Source organism: Hyla sarda, chromosome 4 (genome assembly GCF_029499605.1).
Source record: "Hyla sarda isolate aHylSar1 chromosome 4, aHylSar1.hap1, whole genome shotgun sequence".
Lineage (NCBI taxonomy): Eukaryota > Metazoa > Chordata > Amphibia > Anura > Hylidae > Hyla > Hyla sarda.
The window spans coordinates 52,886,195-52,909,368 of record NC_079192.1 but is presented as its reverse complement, the minus strand read 5'-3'; the positions used below and the strand labels follow the sequence as shown (position 1 = coordinate 52,909,368).

At 44.3% G+C, this 23,174-nt stretch overlaps 1 protein-coding gene across 7 annotated transcripts in view; it reads left to right on the top strand.

Moving 5' to 3' along the window:
* NSD3 (nuclear receptor binding SET domain protein 3) overlaps positions 1-23,174 on the top strand; it is a 170,540-nt gene that overhangs the window by 73,144 nt on the left and 74,222 nt on the right. For all 7 annotated transcript variants that reach the window (XM_056570934.1, XM_056570939.1, XM_056570938.1 and 4 more), the window contains exons 6-7: positions 3,296-3,425; positions 11,709-11,809. In XM_056570934.1, the coding sequence (XP_056426909.1) occupies positions 3,296-3,425; positions 11,709-11,809 (231 nt within the window). The remainder of the gene's footprint in view (positions 1-3,295; positions 3,426-11,708; positions 11,810-23,174) is intronic.

Below are 23,174 nucleotides of genomic sequence, written 5' to 3'. Positions count from 1 at the left end.
GTCTAAAGGAGGTGGACATGGTCTGGATTTCTCCAGACCAGGTCTTCTGTTTTATTATTTTCCTAGTTAGGGATATGTTAGATTTTTTATTCCATTTTCTTTCCTGTTTTCAGGTGGGGACTCGGGAACTGCGGCTCACTGTTTCCCCATTGCGAGTAAGGGGGCGTTACATAGTATGGTTGAAAAAAGACATCCATCAGGTTCAACCAAGATATTCCCTCACACTTTCAAAAAAATAAAAATCCTACAAATTCACTGTTAGGCTGGGTTCACACCACGTTTTGTTAAATACGGTCCCCGTGTACGGCTGGGAGGAGGGGGGGGCGGGGCTTAATCACGGCACCCGCACTCAGCCGTATTCGGGAACCGTATTTAATGTATGTCTATGAGCCGAACGGAGTGAACCACAGCCTCCGGTCGGCTTCGTTTTCGGCCGTATGCGGTTTCCCGACCGCAGGCAAAAACGTGGTCAACCGCGTTTTTGCCTACGGTCGGGAAACCGCATACGGCCAAAAACGAAGCCGACCGGAGGCTGCGGTTCACTCCGTTCGGCTCATAGACATGCATTAAATACGGTTCCCGAATACGGCTGAGTGCGGGCGCCGCGATTAAGCCCCGCCCCCTCCTCCCAGCCGTATACAGAGACCGTATTTAACAAAACGTGGTGTGAACCCAGCCTAACCTAAGTTTGTGTTCACACCAACTTTGTGCCTTCCAGCAGAATGTCAAAGTGGCACCTATGCTTGAAGAGGCACAGGGATTATGGACTTCAATGGCTCAATTGTAGTTGGTTAGTGACTGTTTTTTGGGTCATTTTCTGGATTTTTCTTTGGCACGTTTGACACCAAGGGAAAACTTGAAGACACTTTGAAAATGACTCAAACGTAATGACATTTTTGCAGACGTATCCCTGCCTCGGAAGTCACCCTGACAAAATAAGACTGTCCTGTGAGTATGAGTGTGAGTGTGAGTGTGGCTGCTCAGAAGGCGAAGTACAACCTATACAGGAGGGGGGAGATTTATCAAAACCTGTGCAGAGGAAAAGTTGCCCAGTTGCCCATAGCAACCAATCAGATCACTTCTTTCATTTTGCAGAGGCCTTGTTAAAAATGAAAGAAGCGATCTGATTGGTTGCTATGGGCAACTGGACAGCTTTTCCTCTGCACAGGTTTTGATAAATCTCCCCCCTTGAGAAGTGCAGCGTCTTATAGACAGTCGGGTAGGAGGGCGCAGTAAAAATGTGTTGCTGGGCTGATTTCTTAACATAACTTTAATATAAGTCCCGGGTACTAATGCACTCCACTATAAAGAACACTTTGTAGGTAAGGGATGTTGCCACTTTGGCTATTGGTAAAAAAGAAAGGCCCTAGGGCCATTGCATGCTTCAGGTGTCTGCTGCCATTGCTTAAAGGGGTACTCCGGTGGCAAACTTTTTTATTTTGTTTATTTATTTTTTAAATCAACTGGTGCCAGAAAGTTAAACACATTTGTAAATTACTTCTATTAAAAAAACCTTAATCCTTCTAGTACTTATTAGCTGATGAATACTAAAGAGGAAACTCTTTTCTTTTTGGAACACAGAGCTCTCTGCTGACCTCACAAGCACAGTGCTCTCTGCTGACATCTCTGTCCATTTTAAGAACTGTCCAGAGTAGGAGAAAATCCCCATAGCAAACATATGCTGCTCTGGACAGTTCCTAAAAATGGACAGAGATGTCAGCAGAGAGCACTGTGGTCATGATGTCAGCAGAGACCTCTGTGTTCCAAAAAGAAAAAAAAATTCCTCTGTAGTATTCAGCTGCTAATAAGTACTGGAAGGATTAAGATTTTTTAATACAAGTCATTTACAAATCTGTTTAACTTTCTCGCACCAGTTGATTTAAAAAAATAAATAAAAAAAAAAACGTTTTCCACCAGAGTACCCCTACTCCGCCCCTAGACATCTTATCCCCTATCCAGCAGCGTGGGACCCCCACAATCTCTGTGCTGAACCCAGCGTTTGTTTAGAGCGCCTGGTTCTGCGCTAGAGGCTCGTGACGTCACGGCCGCACCCCACTCATGATGTCACCGCCACGCCCCCTCAATACAAATCATGCCCCCATAGACTTGCATTGAGGGGGCATGGCCGTGACATCACGAGCCTCCGCCCCGCATCACCAGAAATCCGGAATGGAGCAAAGTTTGGATGTCTGGAGTGCAGCAGCCGAGATCGCGAGGGTCCCCCAGGGGTGGGACCCCCATGATCAGACATCATATCCCCTATTCTTTTGCATAGGGGATAAGATGTCTAGGGGTGGAGTACCCCTTTAAGTATGTGTCTTTTACAGCCAAACACTGCTCTAGTCACTCACTGCCTGCCAGGGGACACTTCAAGGTAAGAAAGGCGGCAAGAATCCATTGAGTTTCTTCACATGTACAATATTTGTTGCAAAAGTTTTGCGCAGTGACCTTTTACTCTAAAGTTGCGCAGCAATCGTAATAGACGAGAAAGCAAAGTATTTTATGTGACGACTATTTAGTCAGGAAAGTGTATTAGTCACAAATTTACTATAAGCGGTTTTTTGAAAAGGCGTAAATATGTAGCTCAAATGGCTCTCAAAAGTCACAAATCCACGCAAACCCGGACCACACTAAGGCTGGGATCACACCACGTTTTTGCTATACAGTTCCTGTATACGTTTTCACTTTGAAAACCGTACGGAACCGTATTGAAAATCGTATTGAAAACCGTATGCATTGACTCTCCATTGAAAACCATTTGCCAAAAGATGCATCAGGTTGTGTCCGTTTTGCATCCTGTACAGTTTTGTCAGTTTTTTTTTTTCTGTACTCAAAACCGTAGCCTACCGCAGTTTTTGGTCCGGGTGAAAAACCATATTGAAATGTATACAGTTTTTATTAATTTATTTTTTTAAAACATGGGAGTCAATGGGAACCTTACAGAACCGTATGTGCGTACTGTTCCATCCAGTTTGCACCATACGGTTTTTGACTTTGCATATTATTTTTCTGAATTTCAATCAAACAAGTGAAACTTTATTCATAATGGAATGAAAAGTTAAAAACGTATACGTTTTTTTCTTAAAAACTGATGCAACCGGACATCATTTTTCAGACCGTATACGGATTAAAATTTGTACACACGTTTTGATACAGTTTAGTCAGGTTTTGAGGAATCCGTTTTTCATCAAAAACCTGATACGGGAACTGTATTGCAAAGACATCAGAAGAGAAGTGTGAAGGAGTTTTTTTGCTCATGTGACCCATCGTAATCTTTTATATGTTTATTTTCAAGGGAGTTGGCAACAAGACAGAAATCACAGTCAAAGCTCCAGAAAAGACGTCTGTACCCTCCCCCAATTTGAAGGCGGAGAAAATGTCAGCACAACACACGCCTGCTCCCGAAACCTCATCGGGGGCCACAGGTAGGCAAACTGCACGTGTCTGCCCCTAACATTCACCTCCCTACTGCCAAAGTGAAAGGGGGAGGGGGGAAGAGACTGTTGAGCCCTCCGCCAAGACCTATAAACTTAATTAAACGGAGAGAGGACATCCCCCCCCAAAAAAAAAAATCAGTATTCTCTCAGAACTGCGCTGTCACCCCTTTCATATTTTTTGTTATATGCTGCTTTTTGTGCAATAAACGATACAAACATAACATGACGTTTGCATTGTTCAGTGGGTTTTCTGTTGTAAGTGTTTTACTGCCCGCAGGTCTTTTTTTTATACTGCTGTAATATTCGTGGCCGACAACAGCGGATTCTTTTACAATAGCTTGCAGCACACTTTTAGCAGGTATGGAATACATACAGCACGGCTCAGTATAGAGAGGTATTATTTAGACATGCTGTGGCTGCCTTTTAGTCCTAACATTAAGGTAGTGGTGAGACTGAGAGATATTAAAGGGGTATTCCAGGAAAAAACTTTTTTATATATATCAACTGGCTCCAGAAAGTGAAACAGATTTGTAAATTACTTCTATTAAAAAATCTTAATCCTTTCAGTACTTATGAGCTTCTGAAGTTAAGGTTGTTCTTTTCTGTCTAAGTGCTCTCTGATGACACTTGTCTCTGGAACCACCCAGTTTAGAAGCAAATCCCCATAGCAAACCTCATCTAAACTGGGCGGTTCCCGAGACAGGTGTCATCAGAGAGGATTAGACAGAAAAGAACAACCTTAACTTCATCAGCTCATAAGTACTGAAAGGATTAAGATTTTTTAATAGAAGTCATTTACAAATCTGTTTAACTTTCTGGAGCCAGTTGATATATATATATATAAAAAAAGGTTTTTCCTGGATAACCCCTTTAAAGGGGTACTCCACTGGAAAACATTTTTATTTTTTTTAAATCAACTGGTGCCAGAAAGTTAAACAGATTTGTAAATTACTTTTATTTAAAAATCTTAATCCGGCCAGTACTTATTAGCTGCTGTATGCTCCACAGGAAGTTCTTTTCTTTTTGAATTTCCTTTCTGCTCTCTGCTGACACTTTCCATTGTCCATTTTAGGAACTGTAAAGAGCAGGGGCAAATCCCCATAGCAAAACTATCCTGCTCTGGACAGTTCCTGACATGGACAGAGGTGTCAGCAGAGAGAACTTCATCTGGAGCATACAGCAGCTAATAAGTACTGGAAGGATTAAGATTTTTAAATAGAAATAATTTACAAATCTGTTTAACTTTCTGGCACCAGTTGATTTAAAAAAAAATGAAAATGGTCTTCTAGGTCTTCCAGTACCTCTTTAAAGAAAGAAACCCCACCTTATCATGTTGTTTTTTTTTTTTTTTCAATCTTAAAGAGACTCTATGATCTGAACACAGAGTGAAATACACGGAGCTGGGCTTAGGGCCGACTACTGTATAGGCCAGTGTTTCCCAGCCAGGGTGCCTCCAGCTGTTGCAAAACTACAACTCCCAGCATGCCCGGACAGCCTTCGGCTGTCCAGGCATGCTGGGAGTTGTAGTTTTGCAACAGCTGGAGGCACCCTGGCTGGGAAACACTGGTATAGGCAGTAGAAATGTAGCAATGTTGCACAATGGATGTGCTGCTTTTATCTAGTGGACCTATGAATTGGTATACTAAACACGGTAGTAGGGAAAGGATTTTTCTATTAAGGATTATAGAATGTGTTCAGAAAACGACCCCCTTTTAATTGTTCACTAACGGGTTAGTGTAAGGATACGTTCACACTATGGAATTTTCAAGCTGAGAAATTCCGGTGCAGCAGTCCCCGATTGATTTCAATGGGATTCTGCTGCACCGTGCAAATTGCTGAATTCCCGCGATGGAAAATTCTGCCACAGAAAATCTAATTCTCGACTCACAGAACATGATTTTGTTTATTCTTTCGGAGGAATCTGCTTGGGTTTGCGTTGCCAACTATAGAGTCGGCGCATGTCCAAGATGTGAACATGGCTTTACTTTCATCCATCACTGCTGTCCATTGAAACGTTAGCTTTCAGAGAGCCCATGTTGTACACTTAACACGCACATATATATATATATATATATATAGATAGATAGATAGATAGATAGATATATGCGCACACCATGTATAAATTTGGATTTTTGCTAATATTACTATAAAACACTTTTAACTCAAATAGTGATCTATCCCCGACACCCTCCATTGCCCACAACCTCTGACCCTCAAAACAGCATCTGCCTACATACAGGTCTGTACAAAGTCCTATAAAATCTAAGTGCATTGGCCATCACATGAAACGGTTTATAGCATATGTCTAAACCTGCTTTGAAAAATAAGATCTTCATGTGCAGAACCTTTTTGAAACCTTTCCCTTTAAAGGGGTACTCCGGTGGAAAACTCTTTTTTATTTTATTTATTTATTTATATATATTTTTTTAAATCAACTGGTACCAAAAAGTTAGACAGATTTGTTAATTACTTCTATAAAAAAAAAAATAAAAAAAAAAAATCTTAATCCTTCTAATACTTATTAGCTGCTGAATACTACAGAGGAAATTCTTTTCTTTTTGGAACACAGAGCTCTCTGCTGACATCACGAGCACAGTGCTCTCTGCTGACATCTCTGTCCATTTTAAGAACTGTCCAGAGTAGGAGAAAATCCCCTAAGCAAACATAGGCTGCTCTGGACAGTTCCTAAAATGGACAGAGATGTCAGCAGAGAGCACTGTGCTCGTGATGTCAGCAGAGAGCTCTGTGTTCCAAAAAGAAAAGAATTTCCTCTGTTGTATTCAGCAGCTAACAAGTGCTGGAAGGATTAAGATTTTTTTTTTTTAATAGACGTAATTTACAAGTCTCCAACACAAGAACGATGGTCTCGGCACCTTCCCTGAGCTGTACCATATGCAGGATAAAAACACACTTGCTTTACACAGTCCTATAAAAGTTGTACCTGACACCTCTTTGTTGCTACCACACAAAGGTAAGCAGATATCCAATAGGAAGAAAAGAATTGTGGAGCACTCACCAGGTCACTTCAGTCAGAGGCTTCTTTATTGAAAATTCTTACAGGTTACATGCGGGAGAGCAGGATGGTGTACCCCCGCGTCTACACCATCCTGCTCCCCTGCATGCAACCTGTAAGAACTTTCAATAAAGAAGCCTCTGACTGAAGTGACCTGGTGAGTGCTCCACAATTCTTTTCTTCATAATTTACAAATCTGTTTAACTTTCTGGCACCAGTTGGTTTAAAAAAAAAATTAAAAAGAAAAAAAAGGTTTTCCACCGGAGTACCCCTTTAATGCTGAACAGGTTGTGTCCTTCCTAATTTACTGATAAGGAAAGGAGTTACTATTATCATCCATTGGACAGATACTGAGGAGCTGTCAGGTCACGGTCATAGGGGGAGATTTATCAAAACCTGTCCAGAGGAAAAGTTGCCCATAGCAACCAATCAGATCGCTTCTTTCATTTTTAACAAGGCCTCTGCAAAATGAAAGAAGCCATCTGATTGGTTGCTATGGGAAACTAGGCAACTTTTCCTTTTCACAAGTTTTGATAAATCTCCTGTCTACGAGCTTGCACTTGTCACTTGTCCCCCTCCCCTTACTCTCGCTTTAGGTATTGCAGAGGCTGCTGTGATCACATGATAGCAGGTTCCCTCACAGCTTGCGATTACCTTTTTAAAAGTCAAATTATTTTAGCTATGTCTCTACATCTTCCCACCTGATCTTAGGTGCAAGTCTTTTTAACACTGCCCTATACTGACATGGATGTAAATGAATCCAATAGTTCAGATCATTTGTTTCTTATTTTAGTTTAGGAACGCAAATTTACACCTGAGGTGCATAGAGGGTCACTGGAGCTACGCTTCAACAAGTAGGGACACAGGGCTATGTTATTAGTTCCACTCTGTATCTTATTGTATACGACAGTGTTTCCCAACCTGGGTGCCTCCAGCTGTTGCAAAACTACAACTCCCAGCATGCCCGGACAGCCGAAGGCTGTCCGGGCATGCTGGGAGTTGTAGTTTTGCAACAGCAGGAGGCACCCAGGTTGGGAAACAGTGGTATACGAGTTAGGATGCATTCACACCACGTTTTTTCTACACAGTTCCCGTATACGGTTTCAAGGTTAAAAATACGTACGGAACCGTATAGAAAACCGTATACATTGACTTAACATTGTAAACCGTATGTCAAACGCATCATCCGGTTTAGTCCATTTTACGTCTTTTATACGATTTTGTCAGCTTTTTTACCCATACCCAAAACCGTAGTCTTAACACGTTTTTTGGTCCGGGTGAAAAACCGTATTAAACCGTATACGTTTTTTTTTTTTTTAAACATGGTTGTCAATGAGAACCGTACAGAACCGTATTAAACCGTATACATTGTTTTTTTAACATGGGGACCATACAGAACCTTATATGTGTGTACGGTTCCATCCGGTTTGCACCACGCGTTTTTTGACTTTGCACAGTTTTTTTGGGGAATTTCAATCAAACAAGTGAAACTTTATTCATAATGGAGTGAAAAGTTAAAAACGTATACGTTTTTTTTAAACGGATGCAACCGGACATCATTTTTTTTTTTAAACTGTTTACGGGTTGAAATTTATACACACATTTTGATACAGTTTAGTCCGGTTTTGAGGAATCAGTTTTTTTTCATCAAAAACCTGATACGGGAACTGTATTGCAAAAACGTGGTGTGAACCCAGCCTTACACTTCTATCCATATGGATGTCATAGAGCGTGTCCCCAGGACCAGAAAAGAGGCCGTTCATATTATTGACACTACATTTCCCTGGGAGGGGCGCATTATTCTCTGATAAGAAAACCCCCTTAAGAGAAGTAGGCGGTGTACGGAATCCTATTTTACGTTACTCTATAAATGTAATGCGTCCATTCCGGTTGGAGATCTCATACCTGGCTAAGTGTACAAAAGGTTCCGACTGGCTGAGAGCTGAAATTCTGTGTCCTATGAAGGAGGGACCTGAAAGACTGACAAGCAGAAAGGGATCCATTCCTGCCCATGTTTCCTATACGTGGTATAAAAGGTTACTACAGTAAGACCAATTATTACTGTAATAGTAAGGGGGGGTTTCACACACACAGCATTTTTTTTGGGGGGGGGGGCGGGGAAAAAAAGCCAATGCAATTTTGGAGTGAAAGCAAGAAGTGGATCTAGTAGGAAGGAGAAGTATTAATCCTTCCTTTTATATCTCCTCTTTCTTTTGAATTCACTTCTGGCTTAATTAAAGACACTGTGTGTGACCCCCAACCCTAAGGAATATGTTCTCCCGTGGTCCACCGACGTCATACAATCTCATTACAAGTGCCACATCTACCATGGACCGCATCTATTCTGCCATTCACCATAAAATGATTGTATGCATGCATTGATCTCAGACAAGGCTTCTGTACGGTAACATTACAGGTTTATAAATTGCCACAACTTACATCACAAATTGACTTTTTTTTTGTTGTTTATTTGACTTATTAGTTTTCTGTTTAATTTTTCTACTTCCTGGTAAGTTCATAGTCACGTCCTAATCTGTCAGGTCTGATACCTTGTTATATATTAAGTGGGTAATCCAGCTCTATTCTCAGGTTAGGGCAGTGTTTACCAACTAGGTTGCCTCCAGGTGTTGCAAAACTACAACTCCCAGCATGCCCGGACAGCCGTCGGCTGTCCGGGCATGCTGGGAGTTGTAGTTTTGCAACATCTGGAGGCACCGTGGTTGGGAAACACTGGGTTAAAGATCATGTCTGACCGCAGGTAAGGGCCCTGATCCTGAAAGAATCCAGGATCAGATGAGTTGGATGCTAACCTTTTCACTACTTTCCCTAAAGATTAAAGGGGTACTCCGGTGGAAAAACCTTTTTTTTTTTTTAAATTAAAGGGAACCAATCATCAGATTTTACCCTATATAACGCTTGGCAAACCGTTATATAGGGTAAAATCTTTATTTTCACCATTCCCGGGGGATGCTCCTGCCCCCAGGGATGGTGAAGATATGAAGTTATAAACTAGTCACCGCCGCCGCCGTAAGTAGTCACCTGGGGGCGGGGAGCTCTTCTCATCTACTCCCGTTCTTCGCCCGGCAGCGACGCCCCCTCCACTTGATTGACAGGCCGCGTCATCACTCTGCTCCGTCTGTTCAGTGAGCGGAACGATGACGCGGCCCGTCAATCACGTGGAGGGGGGCGTCGCTGCCGGCCGAAGAACGGGAATAGATGAGAAGCTTTGCCAAGCGTTATATAGGGTAAAATCTGATGATTGGTTCCCTTTAACTTCTATAAAAAAATCTTTATCCTTCCAGTACTTATTAGCAGCTGTATGCTACAGAGGAAATTCTTTTCTTTTTGAATTTCTTTTTTGTATTGTCCACAGTGCTCTCTGCTGACACCTCTGTCCGTGTCAGGAACTGTCCAGAGCAGGAAAAAAATCCCCATAGCAAACCTATGCTGCTCTGGACAGTTCCTGACACGGACAGAGGTGTCAGCAGAGAGCACTGCGGACAAGACAAAAAGAATTTTAAAAAGAAAAGAATTTCCTCTGTAGCCTACAGCTGCTAAAAAGTACTGGAAGGGTAAAAAAAATTTAATAGAAATCATTTACAAATCTGTTTAACATTCTGGCACCAGTTCATTTAAAAAATATATATATATTTTTCCACCGGAGTACCCCCCTTTAAGGGTTAATGTACACTAGATGGATTTGCTGCATATTTTCCACATTGAAATTCTCATGGCATATTCCCGTAGGATTTCAGTACCAGCAAAGTAGCGTGCCACCAGTATACAGTGGTAAGATAATCTGTTAGTCATTGAACAATACAGGAGAGAAGATCTGTAGATCAGATGAGCACAGAGTAACTTGGTATCAGGATGGCACCAGAGTCACAGGTTTCTTCCTTCTGGAGGAGAGGTAATCAGCATACGTTTTCCCATATTGAAGTGTTTCCCAACCAGGGTTCCTCCAGCTGTTGCAAAACTACAACTCCCAGCATGCCCGGACAGCCTTCGGCTGTCCGGGCATGCTGGGAGTTGTAGTTTTGCAACAGCTGGAGGCACCCTGGTTGGGAATCACTGCCATAGTGCATTGCCTTATAGGCTCCATACACTTCTGGGTCTCTTCAAAGGGGTACTCCGGTGGAAAACTTTTCTTTTTTTAAATCAACTGGTGCCAGAAACAGATTTGTAAATTACTTCTATAAAAAAAATCTTAATCCTTCCAGTACGTATTAGCTGCTGAATACTACAGAGGAAATTGTTTTCTTCTTGGAACACAGAGCTCTCTGCTGACATCACGAGCACAGTGCTCTCTGCTGACATCTCTGTTCATTTTAGGAACTGACCAGAACAGCATATGTTTGCTATGGGGATTTTCTCCTACTCTGGACAGTTCTAAAAATGGACAGAGATGTCAGCAGAGAGCACTGTGTTCCAAAAAGAAAATAATTTCCTCTGTAGTATTGAGCAGCTAATAAGTACTGGAAGGATTAAGATTTTTTTTAATATATAGAAGTAATTTACAAACCTGTTGTACTTTCTGGCACCAGTTGTTTAAAAAAAAAAAAAAAAAAAGTTTTCCACTGGAGTACCCAACCTCCTGACTAATTCCAGTGTCTTTTGGTTATTACAGTTTAAGAAATAGACTACGGTGCCTCCAGCTGTTGCAAAACTATAACTGCCAGCATGCCCGGACAGCCAAAGGCTGTCCGGGCATGCTGGGAGTTGTAGTTTTGCAACAGCTGGAGGCATCCTTGTTGGGAAACACCGCCATAGTGCATTGCCTGATAGGCTCTCTACACTTCTGGGTCTCTTTAATGAAAATCACTACCGCCCCTCCTGACTAATTCCAGTGTCTTTTGATTATTACAATTTAAGAAATAGACAACATCCAGTGGATTCATGTTGCATTTGTATTAGTTTTGTTTCTTTTTTTTTCTTCTAGCCACTGAGGATAATTTATATTTTATATATTTTTTATATTTTTTTCCTCTAATTTTGAGATTTTGTGGCCATCTCCAGAACACTTCCTTAACACACATGATTGGCATATGAATCCTATATATTGAGGAGCAGATTCTTGCTATCTAGAAGATAGAACGCTCTGGGTTGGGTGACTTTTTGTCAGTCCCTGAGCAATGGGGCAGGTTTACAGAAACAGTTGCCATTTCTTGGTTCTCTCTACCAAAGGTGGGTCCTTTACAGTCCATAGAGGCACTTGACCCATTGATGGATTAATGCACAACACAGTTTCTTTTTACTAGGAACCTCTGAGAAGAAACACCAGAGAAGGTCCAATCGGACTCGATCAGAATCTGAGAAGTCCTTGGACTCCGTGCCAAAGAAGAAGGTGAAGAAAGAGCAGGTGGGTTGCATGAACCATTTGCTTTCTCTTCTCCCCAGTGTGTCAGATCAGTGGTGTCCATGGATTGTGGTTACTTGTCACATTAACCGGCGTCTTACAGCTCATCCCCGACTAAATGTGTTGCTCGATTGTTTCTAATCTGTACTATTAAAGCATACAACATGTCTGCCTTGCATTTTTTCTTTCTCATTTTCTTTTGTTATGATATACGGATTTTTCTCTATGTGCAGTACAACCAAGCATCTAAAATAGGAATAAAAACCAATCTAGGAATGAATAAAAGCTGTCCATTTCTTAGACAGTATAGACTTCGATTAGATGGTCAAAGAATGCACCAGATTTATCACCGTGTCTCAGGCCTTTGAAACTTCAACACATCTTTAGGGTACGTTCACACGCGCGGATGTTCGCAGCGGATTTAGCTGCGGATCCGCTGGTGAAGGCCCCGCTCTATGCTGGCTTTACATGCGGCAATACGCCGCTACGAGCAGACACAGTGCAGCGATGTACGCGGCTTACTCGCACATCGCGGCCGCTCTCCCTGCTCTGAGCTAGACAGAGAGCTCCCGCGATGTGCGAATATACTGCGACTTGCACATCGCTGCACTGTGTCTGCTGGTAGGGGCGTATTGCCGCATGTAAAGCCAGCATAGAGCGGGCCTTCACCAGCCGATTTGCAGCGTAAAATACGCTGTAAATCCGCGCGTGTAAACGTACCCTTAGACTGTCTAGTCTCAGTTTGCGACATCAATTAATTGGCTTGAAGGAAAACTGTCAGCTTTCTCCCCCCCCCCCCCCGCACTAACCAGCGGTACTGGCTGGTAGTGCGGGGGACGCTGATCAGTTTCATGCTTACAGTGCCCAGATCCGCCGCGCAGTTCTGCCGTAATCTTCTATTTTCGGTATATGCTAATGAGTTGCTAACTGGTACTCTGACGTCAGTGCCATAGCGCCGCTCGACTCATCAGTATTCCTCCCCTCCCTCCGCCTCTCCCTCTTCTCCCCACTCTGTAATGAAGAGAGAGGGGACAAATATTGATGAGTTGGGCGGCACTGACGTCAGTGCCAGTTAGCCCGGCCGATGCCAGTTAGCAACTCATTAGCATATACAGAAAATTGAAGTTTACGGCAGAATGGCGCTGCGAATCCGGGCACTGTAAGCATGAAACCGATCAGTGTCCCCTGCACTACCAGCCAGTACCGCTGGTTAGTGCAGGGGGGGGGGGGAGAAAGCTGACAGTTTTCCTTAAATTTTATGCCAAAAAGCACACCAAAATTCGGTGCAGTTAGGTTTTGAGAGAGAGAGGTGTCAAAAGTTTTGATCAGTTGGGCTCTCGGCACCGAGGTCCCCACTGATCAGGAGAATGAGCAGGTAAGCTTGTGCTTTAGCGCTTCGCTTCCCGGCTTACATCTCTGTGGAGTGCTTTGTCCCGCTCATTTTTATGATTAGTGGGGGTCACTGCACTCAGACCCCAACCAATATGTCAAAAGTTTTTTTTTTAAGTGATAGGGGCACTATATATATATGTGGATGTGTGACAATGTCTGTTTTCTCTACTTGAATAAATATTTTATATATATATATATATATATATATATATATATATATATATATATAATATTTATTCAAGTAGAGAAAACAGACATTGTCACACATCCACAAATTGTATTTTGATCTAATTGCTTCTCAGCATAAATTAATGTCCCTAGCATAAAATGGCGTAGCACTGGGCGGCGACCACCACCGCCGCGACACCAGTGCCCACAGGGGGAATGACCCACTGGCAGAGCGGCCCCAATGCCACTCAGACCAGTCCCAAGGCCGCGCCTCAACACAGACATGGTGCCACAGCAGCAATGGACGCCACACAGCACCACACCAGTGTGAACAAGGTGTAAAAGCTCACTTACCATGTGCTCCCAGTCAGACTGGGAGGCTGCCAGAAAAGAAACGGCCCTGAGCAGCTTACTGCTCATTTATATAGGGTTGAGCTGAGGGGGTGGGGCAGAGTGCAGACCAAGTGAAAGCAAATAAAAAAGCAGGGGATAGAAGACACAATGTGAATTCAAGTAGAGATCTAATAGCTTCTCAGCATAAATTCAAACACTAACAGGTAGTTAGTATACATCCCGATCAAAAAGTACAAAGCCCACTCGCCACGTCAAGGCCACCTATTTAGAGTGGGTCCCTAATGTCCCTAGCATGTGTGTGTGTGTGTGTGTATGTATGCATATATATAACAGTGGTCCCTCAACATACGATGATAATCCGTTCCAAATGAACCATCATTTGTTGAAACCATCGTATGTTGAGGGATCCGTGCAATGTAAAGTATAGGAAGTTGTACCCACCTGTCCCCGCCACTCCGGACCGTCACCGCTGCCCTGGATGTCGCCCTCAATCGCTGTCTCCGCGTCCCTGGGGTCTCCCCGCCGCTCCGGACATCTCTGCTTCACCGGGATCCTCACTCTCTGTCGCCGCGATCACGTCGCTGCGCACGCCGCTCCTATGGGATGACGGGACAGCGTGTGCGGCGACGTGATGACGACGAAGGAGAGCACTGGCGATGCAGGGGATCCCGAAGAGGACGCGCCGGAGCCCCAAGGACAGGTAGGAGACCATCACCGGACCCCACGGGTCACCGTAAACGGCTATCCGGGGGCAGCTGAAGCAGTCTGCGCTGTCGGATATTATGCGATGACCCCGACATACAAAAGCATCGTATGTTGATGCTGCCTTCAACATGCAATGGCTTCTGAGAGCTCATCGTATGTTTAAATGATCGTAGGTCGGGGGGGTCACTGTATATCTTACTTTAGTGTTAGTGCTAGCGCTCCCAAACTGTTCCTTGTTTTCCTGATTTCTGTATCCACCTTCTCTAATGTCCAATTTGGACATGGGTTCTGTTTCAGCCTTTTCTTCGGGTGCATTGACGCCTGTATAGAAATTTGTACATTCTTTACTCTGAGGGATCTACTAGAGAGATCTTGAGCTGTGCGTGAGGGACTACTTTCTATATAAGTTAGTGGAGAAAGACCAGAAACCTCAGCTCTGGAACAAGGAAGACTGCAAAGCGTCCTGGGAGATACAGCAGCTTGGTGGTCACATGGCTCACTCACATAAGCAAAGAGACTAGAGATGCAGAGGGGAGAGGAAAGAGTCTAATAAAGGTAACATTTATACTGGAAAGCAGCTTTTTTGTATAGTTAGTGTTAAAGGGGTACTCCGGTGGAAAACTTTTTTTTTTAAATCAACTGGTGCCAGAAAGTTAAACAGATTTGTAAATTACATCTATTAAAAAAAATCTTCATCCTTCCAGTACTTATTAGCTGCGGAATACTACAGAGGACATTCTTTTCTTTTTGGAACACAGAGCTCTCTGCTGACATCTCGAGCACAGTGCTCTCTGCTGACATCTCTGTCCATTTTAGGAACTGCCCAGAGCAGCATATGTTTTCTATGGGGATTTTCTCCTACTCTGGACAGTTCTTAAAATGAACAGAGGTGTCAGCAGAGAGCACTGTGGTCATGATGTCAGCAGAGAGCACTGTGTTTCCTCTGTAATATTCAGCAGCTAATAAGTACTGGACGGATTAAGAGTTTTTTTAATAGAAGTAATTTACAAATCTGTTTAACTTTCTGGCACCAGTTGATAAAAAAAAAAAAAAAAAGTTTTCCACCCGAGTACCGCTTTAAATAATGATGTGCATTACTGCAGAGCTCTAAGCTTTCTTTTTTTTTTTTTTTTTACATTTTGTGAGGGAACCCCTTTAACTCAGAATAGCTTAATAGCGTATACAAGAATGGGTTTTCTAAATCTGGACATACATTTCACATAGCTGTTGGCTGAATGCTTTCTCTCCCTACAGCTATCTTTCCTTCTTCTCACGTTCACGCTCTGCTTGCCTGAGCATTCTTCTATTCTGAATGCAGAGGGGGAGAATGCCCCTAATCTTATCTACTTGAGAACAAAAGGATCGAGAACTTGAAATCCAACATGCCTGATTCTTCTGTCCCCATCATCTGCTCTATGGGGAGAATCAGGAGGCCTTCACAGCCATACACATTAGATTACAGTGGTCCCTCAACATACGATGGTAATCCGTTCCAAATGGACCATCGTTTGTTGAAACCATCGCATGTTGAGGGATCCGTGCAATGTAAAGTATAGGACAGTGGTCTACAACCTGCGGACCTCCAGATGTTGCAAAACTACAACACCCAGCATGCCCGGACAGCCAACGGCTGTCCGGGCATGCTGGGTGTTGTAGTTTTGCAACATCTGGAGGTCCGCAGGTTGTAGACCACTGTTAGAGGAAGTTGTACTCACCTGTTCCCGCCGCTCCGGACCGTCACCGCTCGTCACCGCTGCCCGGGATGTCGCCGTCCGGCAAGGCCTCTGCTTCCCCGGCATCCTCGCTCTGCGTCGCCACCATGACGTCGCTACGCACGGCGCTCCTATTGGATGACGGGACGGCGTGCGCAGCGACGTGATGATGTAGATGGAGAGCGCCGACGAAGCAGGGGATGCCGAAGCCCCGAGGACAGGTAAGTGATCGTCAGCAGATCACACGGGGCACCGTAAACGGCTATCCAACGGCAGCTGAAGCAGTCAGAGCTGCCGGATAGCCGTTTATGCGATGGCCCCGACATACAAAAGCATCGTATGTTGATGCTGCCTTCAACATGCGATGGCCTCTGAGAGGCCATCGCATGTTGAAATTATCGTATGTCGGGGCCATCGTAGGTCGGGGCCATCGTAGGTCGGGGGGTCACTGTATTGGCTAACAATAGCCTCACCTGAACAAGCCCATATCCAGGACACATGTATGTCTTCTGAATGGTGTCTTCTCTGTCTCCTGCTGACTACTCTAGCATTGGCTTGTGTCACAAAGTTGAAATCTAACATGCCTTATGGTTCTCCTCTTCGACATCATCTGTTGGGGGAGAGGAAGGAGGCCCCCATACATATTGAACAGTTGGCCAATTCCACTAAAATCAGCAGGCTTGGCCATCTTTTTTTAATGTGTATGGAGGGACCTGAAGAGTTATCCAGATTTTATTATTTTTTATGAACCAAGAATCCATAAAAATAAAAAAATACTTAGCTACCTCTCCTACCCCACACTGATTCCCCATTCAGGCTTAGCTTAGCACCCGGTCTTCTTTTTGGAGCAGACATCACGTGACCCCTGCAGTCAATCAGCGGACACTGGGGGAGATTTATCAAAACCTGTGTAGAGAAAAAGTTGTCCAGTTGCCCACAGCAACCAATCAGATTATTTATTTCATTTTTGAGAGGCCCTTTCAAAAATGAAAGAAGCAATCTGATTGGTTGCTATGGGCAACTGGCCAACTTTTCCACTGCACAGGTTTTGATACCTCTCCTCCACTGTCCGTACTCTGGGCATCATGGCTCCAATCACTGAGCAGTGTCACAGCCAGTGACCGCGTATTGGCTGCAGTGGTCACATAATGCCCTGGATAACCTTACATGCAGCAAGGGATAGAGTAGTGACATAGAACGGGCACCCCCAAACTTACTCAGATTTACATTATATTTCTGTGAACTGCAGCTTCAGCTTATTTAGCCCTGTCAGCTCTTACAAACATGAGGCAGGGAGAGCAGTGTGATGCTTTATCTAATAGTACACATTAGAAAATCTGCAGATAGCAGAGACAGGCATTGTGAAGTAGAACTCTGAAACTGATCATTGTGTGGACTCACCTTCTATATCACTGTTTTCCTGGTCTCTATAAATAAGGCAAAATCAATGGCCTAGACTTATCAAACTGTGAGAGAGAAAAAATGGAGAGATTTTCCCACAGCAACCAATCACAGCTCAGCTAATGGGCTTTGGTAAAGTGAAAGCTGAGCTGTGATTGGTTGCTGTGGGAAAATCCCTCCATTATTTCTCTCACACAGTTTGATAAATCTGGGCCTATGGCTTTACCGGCAGTCTAAGCATGGGGGACATATAGATGAACAAGGAGGCTTTGTGGTGAGGGGTCTGAGAGCAGCCAGAAGGAAGGAAATCACCCGCACAAAGATGACGGACATCCTGTCCTGTACACAGTGGAACATGCACTGAATAGTGATCACATGGCCCATCTACAATAATAAAGTGGCGTATTGTGTATAAATGCAGTAGAGCTGGATGAAACAACATAAATATGTATGTTACAGGCTCTGCTATAAAAAAAAAAAAAAAAAAATACTTACCTACCTCGTCCCCTGCAGCTCCCGTTCCATGGAGTTTCAGTCCCCCCACTCTATTTTTATTTTCTAGATGACACATTGGAGCAGGACCTGCCTTCTTGCCATTGATTGGCTGAGTAGGCCGTTCTGCTCCTATGCATCTTGGAAGCAGGGAGAAGAGACAAGCAGTGGGAACCAGAAGGAACTGGACCGGGGTAGGTATCTGCTTCAGTACACCCGTCTCTGCCCGGACCGTTTTCAGACAATAAGCAGAAGGGAATTTGGTGTCACAGCATCCGTGTGTCCTGACATTGACATCCAACGTCACCTTCAGTTGCACAGGTGTCATGAATGAAGAACATGGACTACAATGGCTTCAATCCTGCCTTTGCTGTAAAATGACACATGGCTCCAACCGCTGGTGTGACGATCTGCGGAGCCATCCCATATGACAGTCGGTCACCTCTAGTAGTAATACGAGGGACACTGACAGCTCAGCGATATGTTCAGGACGTCCTGTGACTTCGTGTGTTGCCTCTTATGGCTTCCAGCTGGTATTTTTTTTAGCAGGACATTGCTCACCCCATACACACAAGGGTTTCCTGGAATGTCTCCACCAGATTATAAGACTTCATAGGCATGACCGGTCACCAGATATATCCCCAATAAAGCATTTATGGGACCAGCTTCACCAACCTACAAGTGTGCAGGATCTACAGGCTCTAACATTTATGGACAAATTTGCTGCAGGATGCCATACGGAACCTATAGATCTCCATGCCCAACATTATGTCATCTTGTATCCAGGCATGCATAGAGAATGAATGAATGAAGCAGCAACCCACAGCTCCCTTCTTACATGAGACTGGGGTCCCCTCTCAAGATTACAGGGAGTCCCAGTGGTCAGATCCTCTGCGATCAGTTAGATATCGCTTTAGGATAGGGGATAACTTTCTCAGATGGGAAAATCCCTTTATTTATCTACACAGACTGAATTTTTCTTCGATACATGTTTTAAAAAAAAATCTTCTAGACAGTTCATCAATATCAGATTGGTGGGGCGCTGTACATCCCATATCAGATTGGTTGGGCGCCGTACATCCCATATCAGATTATTGGGGCGCCATACATCACATATCAGATTATTGGGGCGCCATACATCACATATCAGATTATTGGGGCGCCATACATCACATATCAGATTGGTGGGGTGCCATACATCCCATATCAGATTGGTGGGGCGCCGTACATCCCATAACAGATTGGTGGAATGCCTTACATCTCACATCAGATTGGTGGGGTGCCGTACATCCCATATCAGATTGGTGGGGCGCCGTACATCCCATATCAGATTATTGGGGCGCCATACATCACATATCAGATTGGTGGGGTGCTGTACATCCCATATCAGATTGGTGGGGCGCCATACATCACATATCAGATTGGTGGGGTGCTGTACATCCCATATCAGATTGGTGGGGCGCCATACATCCCATATCAGATTGGTGGGGCGCCGTACATCCCATATCAGATTGGTGGGGCGCCGTACATCCCATATCAGATTGGGGGGGCACTGTACATCCCATATCAGATTGTTGAGGCGCCGTACCTCCCATATCAGATTGGAGGGGTGCTGTACATCCCATATCAGATTGGTGGAGCGCCGTACATCCCATATTAGATTGGTGGGGCGCCATACATTGTCCCATATCAGATTTGTACAGCGATGTACATCCCATATCAGATTGGTGGGGCGCTGTACATCCCATATCAGATTGGTGGGGCGCCGTACATCCCATATCAGATTGGTGGGGCGCCATACATTGTCCCATATCAGATTTGTACAGCAATGTACATCCCATATCAGATTGGTGGGGTGCTGTACATCCCATATCAGATTGGTGGGGCGCCGTACATCCCATATCAGATTGGTGGGGTGCTGTACATCCCATATCAGATTGGTGGGGCGCCGTACATCCCATATCAGATTGGGGGGGGGCACTGTACATCCCATATCAGATTGTTGAGGCGCCGTACCTCCCATATCAGATTGTTAGGGCGACGTACATCCCATATCAGATTGGAGGGGTGCCGTACATCCCATATCAGATTGGTGGAGCGCCGTACATCCTATATCAGATTGGTGGGGCGCCATACATTGTCCCATATCAGATTGGTGGGGCGCTGTACATCCCATATCAGATTGGTGGGGCGCTGTACATCCCATATCAGATTGGTGGGGTGCCGTACATCCCATATCAGATTGGTGGGGTGCCGTACATCCCATATCAGATTGGTGGGGCGCCATACATTGTCCCATATCAGATTTGTACAGCAATGTACATCCCATATCAGATTGGTGGGGCGCCATACATCCCATATCAGATTGGTGGGGCGCCATACATTGTCCCATATCAGATTTTTACAGCGATGTACTTCCCATATCAGATTGGTGGGGCGCCGTACATCCCATATCAGATTGTTAGGGCCCCGTACATCCCATATCAGATTGGTGGGGTGCCGTGCATCCCATATTAAATTGGTGGAATGCCTTACATCCCATATCAGATTGGTGGGGCGCCGTACATCCCATAACAGATTGGTGGGGTGCCGTACATCCCATATCAGATTGGTGGGGTGCTGTACATCCCATATCAGATTGGTGGGGTGCCGTACATCCCATATCAGATTGGTGGGGCGCCGTACATCCCATAACAGATTGGTGGAATGCCTTACATCCCATATCAGATTGGTGGGGCGCCGTACATCCCATATCAGATTGGTGGGGCGCCGTACATCCCATAACAGATTGGTGGGGTGCCGTACATCCCATATCAGATTGGTGGGGTGCCGTACATCCCATATCAGATTGGTGGGGTGCCGTACATCCCATATCAGATTGGTGGAATGCCTTACATCCCATATCAGATTGGTGGGGCGCCATACATCCCATAACAGATTGGTGGGGTGCCGTACATCCCATAACAGATTGGTGGGGTGCCGTACATCCCATATCAGATTGGTGGGGTGCCGTACATCCCATATCATAATGGTGGGGCGCCGTACATCCCATATCAGATTGGTGGGGCGCCGTACATCCCATAATAGATTGGTGGGGGGCTGTACATCCCATATCAGATTGGTGGGGCGCCGTACATCCCATATCAGATTGGTGGGGTGCCGTACATCCCATATCAGATTGTTAGGGCGCCGTACATCCCATAACAGATTGGTGGGGGGCTGTACATCCCATATCAGATTGGTGGGGCGCTATACATTGTCAGATTAGTACAGCGCTGTACATTGCGTAGTGGCCGTCCTGGGTTACTGCAGCTCAGGTCCCATTGAGGTGAATGATAGTTGAGCTGTAGTAACCAGCACAGTGGGCAGTGACGCTCTGATGAGATATCTGATTGGAAGGGATTCTGGCTGTTGTATAGGGTTGCCACCTTTCTTGCAAAAAAAATACCGGCCATGTTAATTTACATAAATAATTATATATGCGTAACATCACAGGATACACATGCGGGGGGGATTTTGTCCTATTCTGACCCCCTATAACTTTTTTTTTTTTCAATTCAACGAGAAGTTTATTTAAACAGCTTATGCAATCAGAGTAACGTACAGAGTAACAGGAAAAACCACGGCCTTGTGGGCCGATATACTGTAACGAACCAAGTGAATTGTCAGTAATGACCCCCTATAACTTTTTGTATTTCTCCTTATACTGGCCTGAATGAGGGCTCATTTTTTGCGCCCCAATCTGTAGTTTTGAACGGTACCGTTTTTGTTTTGATGTGACTTTTTATCGCTTTTGTTTTTAAATTAAATTCGGGAGTTGCAGTTATGGTAGTTACTAACTACAACTCCCAGCATGCCCTGATACAGCCTGTGGCTCAGCAGCTGCCCCAAACGAAAACTCCAACTCCCAGCATGTTGGTATATATGGTAGTATATAGTATAGGTCAGTATTTTCCAACCAGAGGTGTCTCCAGCTGTTGCAAAACTACAATTCCCAGCATGCCCGGACAGCCAATGGCTGTCCGGGCATGCTGGGAGTTGTAGTTTTTCAACAGCTGGAGGTGCTTTGGTTGGTAAACACTGGTATATTATATGGTTCAACATTCCAAGAGTTGGAGGATTGGTTGGATAAGTACCCATTTTTTTTAGAGACCACTGACCTAGTCTGAGGAGAGGTCATCAATAAATTTTGCCCTGAAAACCTATTTAAGGCTCCTTTCACGCTATACTGTTGCTCCGTTTAAGGGTACGTTCACACGGGCGGATTACCTGCGGAATTTCCGCAGCGTATTTGCTGCGGAAAATCCGCAGCGTATTTTGCTACCATTGACTTTAATGGGTCATCAGAAAATCCGCAATAGAGGCAGTTTTGCAGATTTTCCTTCCGACCCATTGAATTCAATGGTAGCAGATTATTTTATGCAGATTTTCCGCAGCAAATACGCTGCGAAAATTTTGCAGGTAATCCGTCCATGTGAACGTACCCTTAAAGACCCGTTCATAATGTCCCTTTAAGAAAACCCTTAAAAACGTCCGTTACAAAATCCCATTCAAGTCTTTGGGATTTTTTTGATAATAATGGATGTTATTTGTGACAGGAGGAAAAAATTTAGTGCACGTTACGTTTTTTTTCTCCCGTCACAAATAACATCCATTATTCAATCCAAAAATCCCATAGACTTGAATGGGATTTTGTAACGGACGTTTTTAAGGGTTTTCTTATTGGGACATTATAACGGGTCTTTAAATCGGAGCAACATATAGTGTGAAAGGAGCCTAACGGGAAGTTTGGTATGCCAGTCCTGTGTCCAGTCCTCAGGTCAGTAACCATTTCAATACTGGCACCCTCCTTGACCAGATCACAGATAATGTAACGGGGGCAGGAACTATTTATTTAAGAACATATTCTAGGACCCTAGGGCTGGGTCCCAAACAAGCCAACATCCCATAATGTCACACTATATCTCCGAGCCTCCTGCTATCCTTCACGATTAATATCTGACTTCATGTAATCACCACTAGGGGGAGCACATTATTTTGAAATGAAATGAAAGGGAACTGGGAGCTCCCCCTAGTGGCCGTTGTTGCAATTATGTGACTATTAGACAGGAAGTGGAGAAAGCAGCCCCACCCCAGGGATGAAT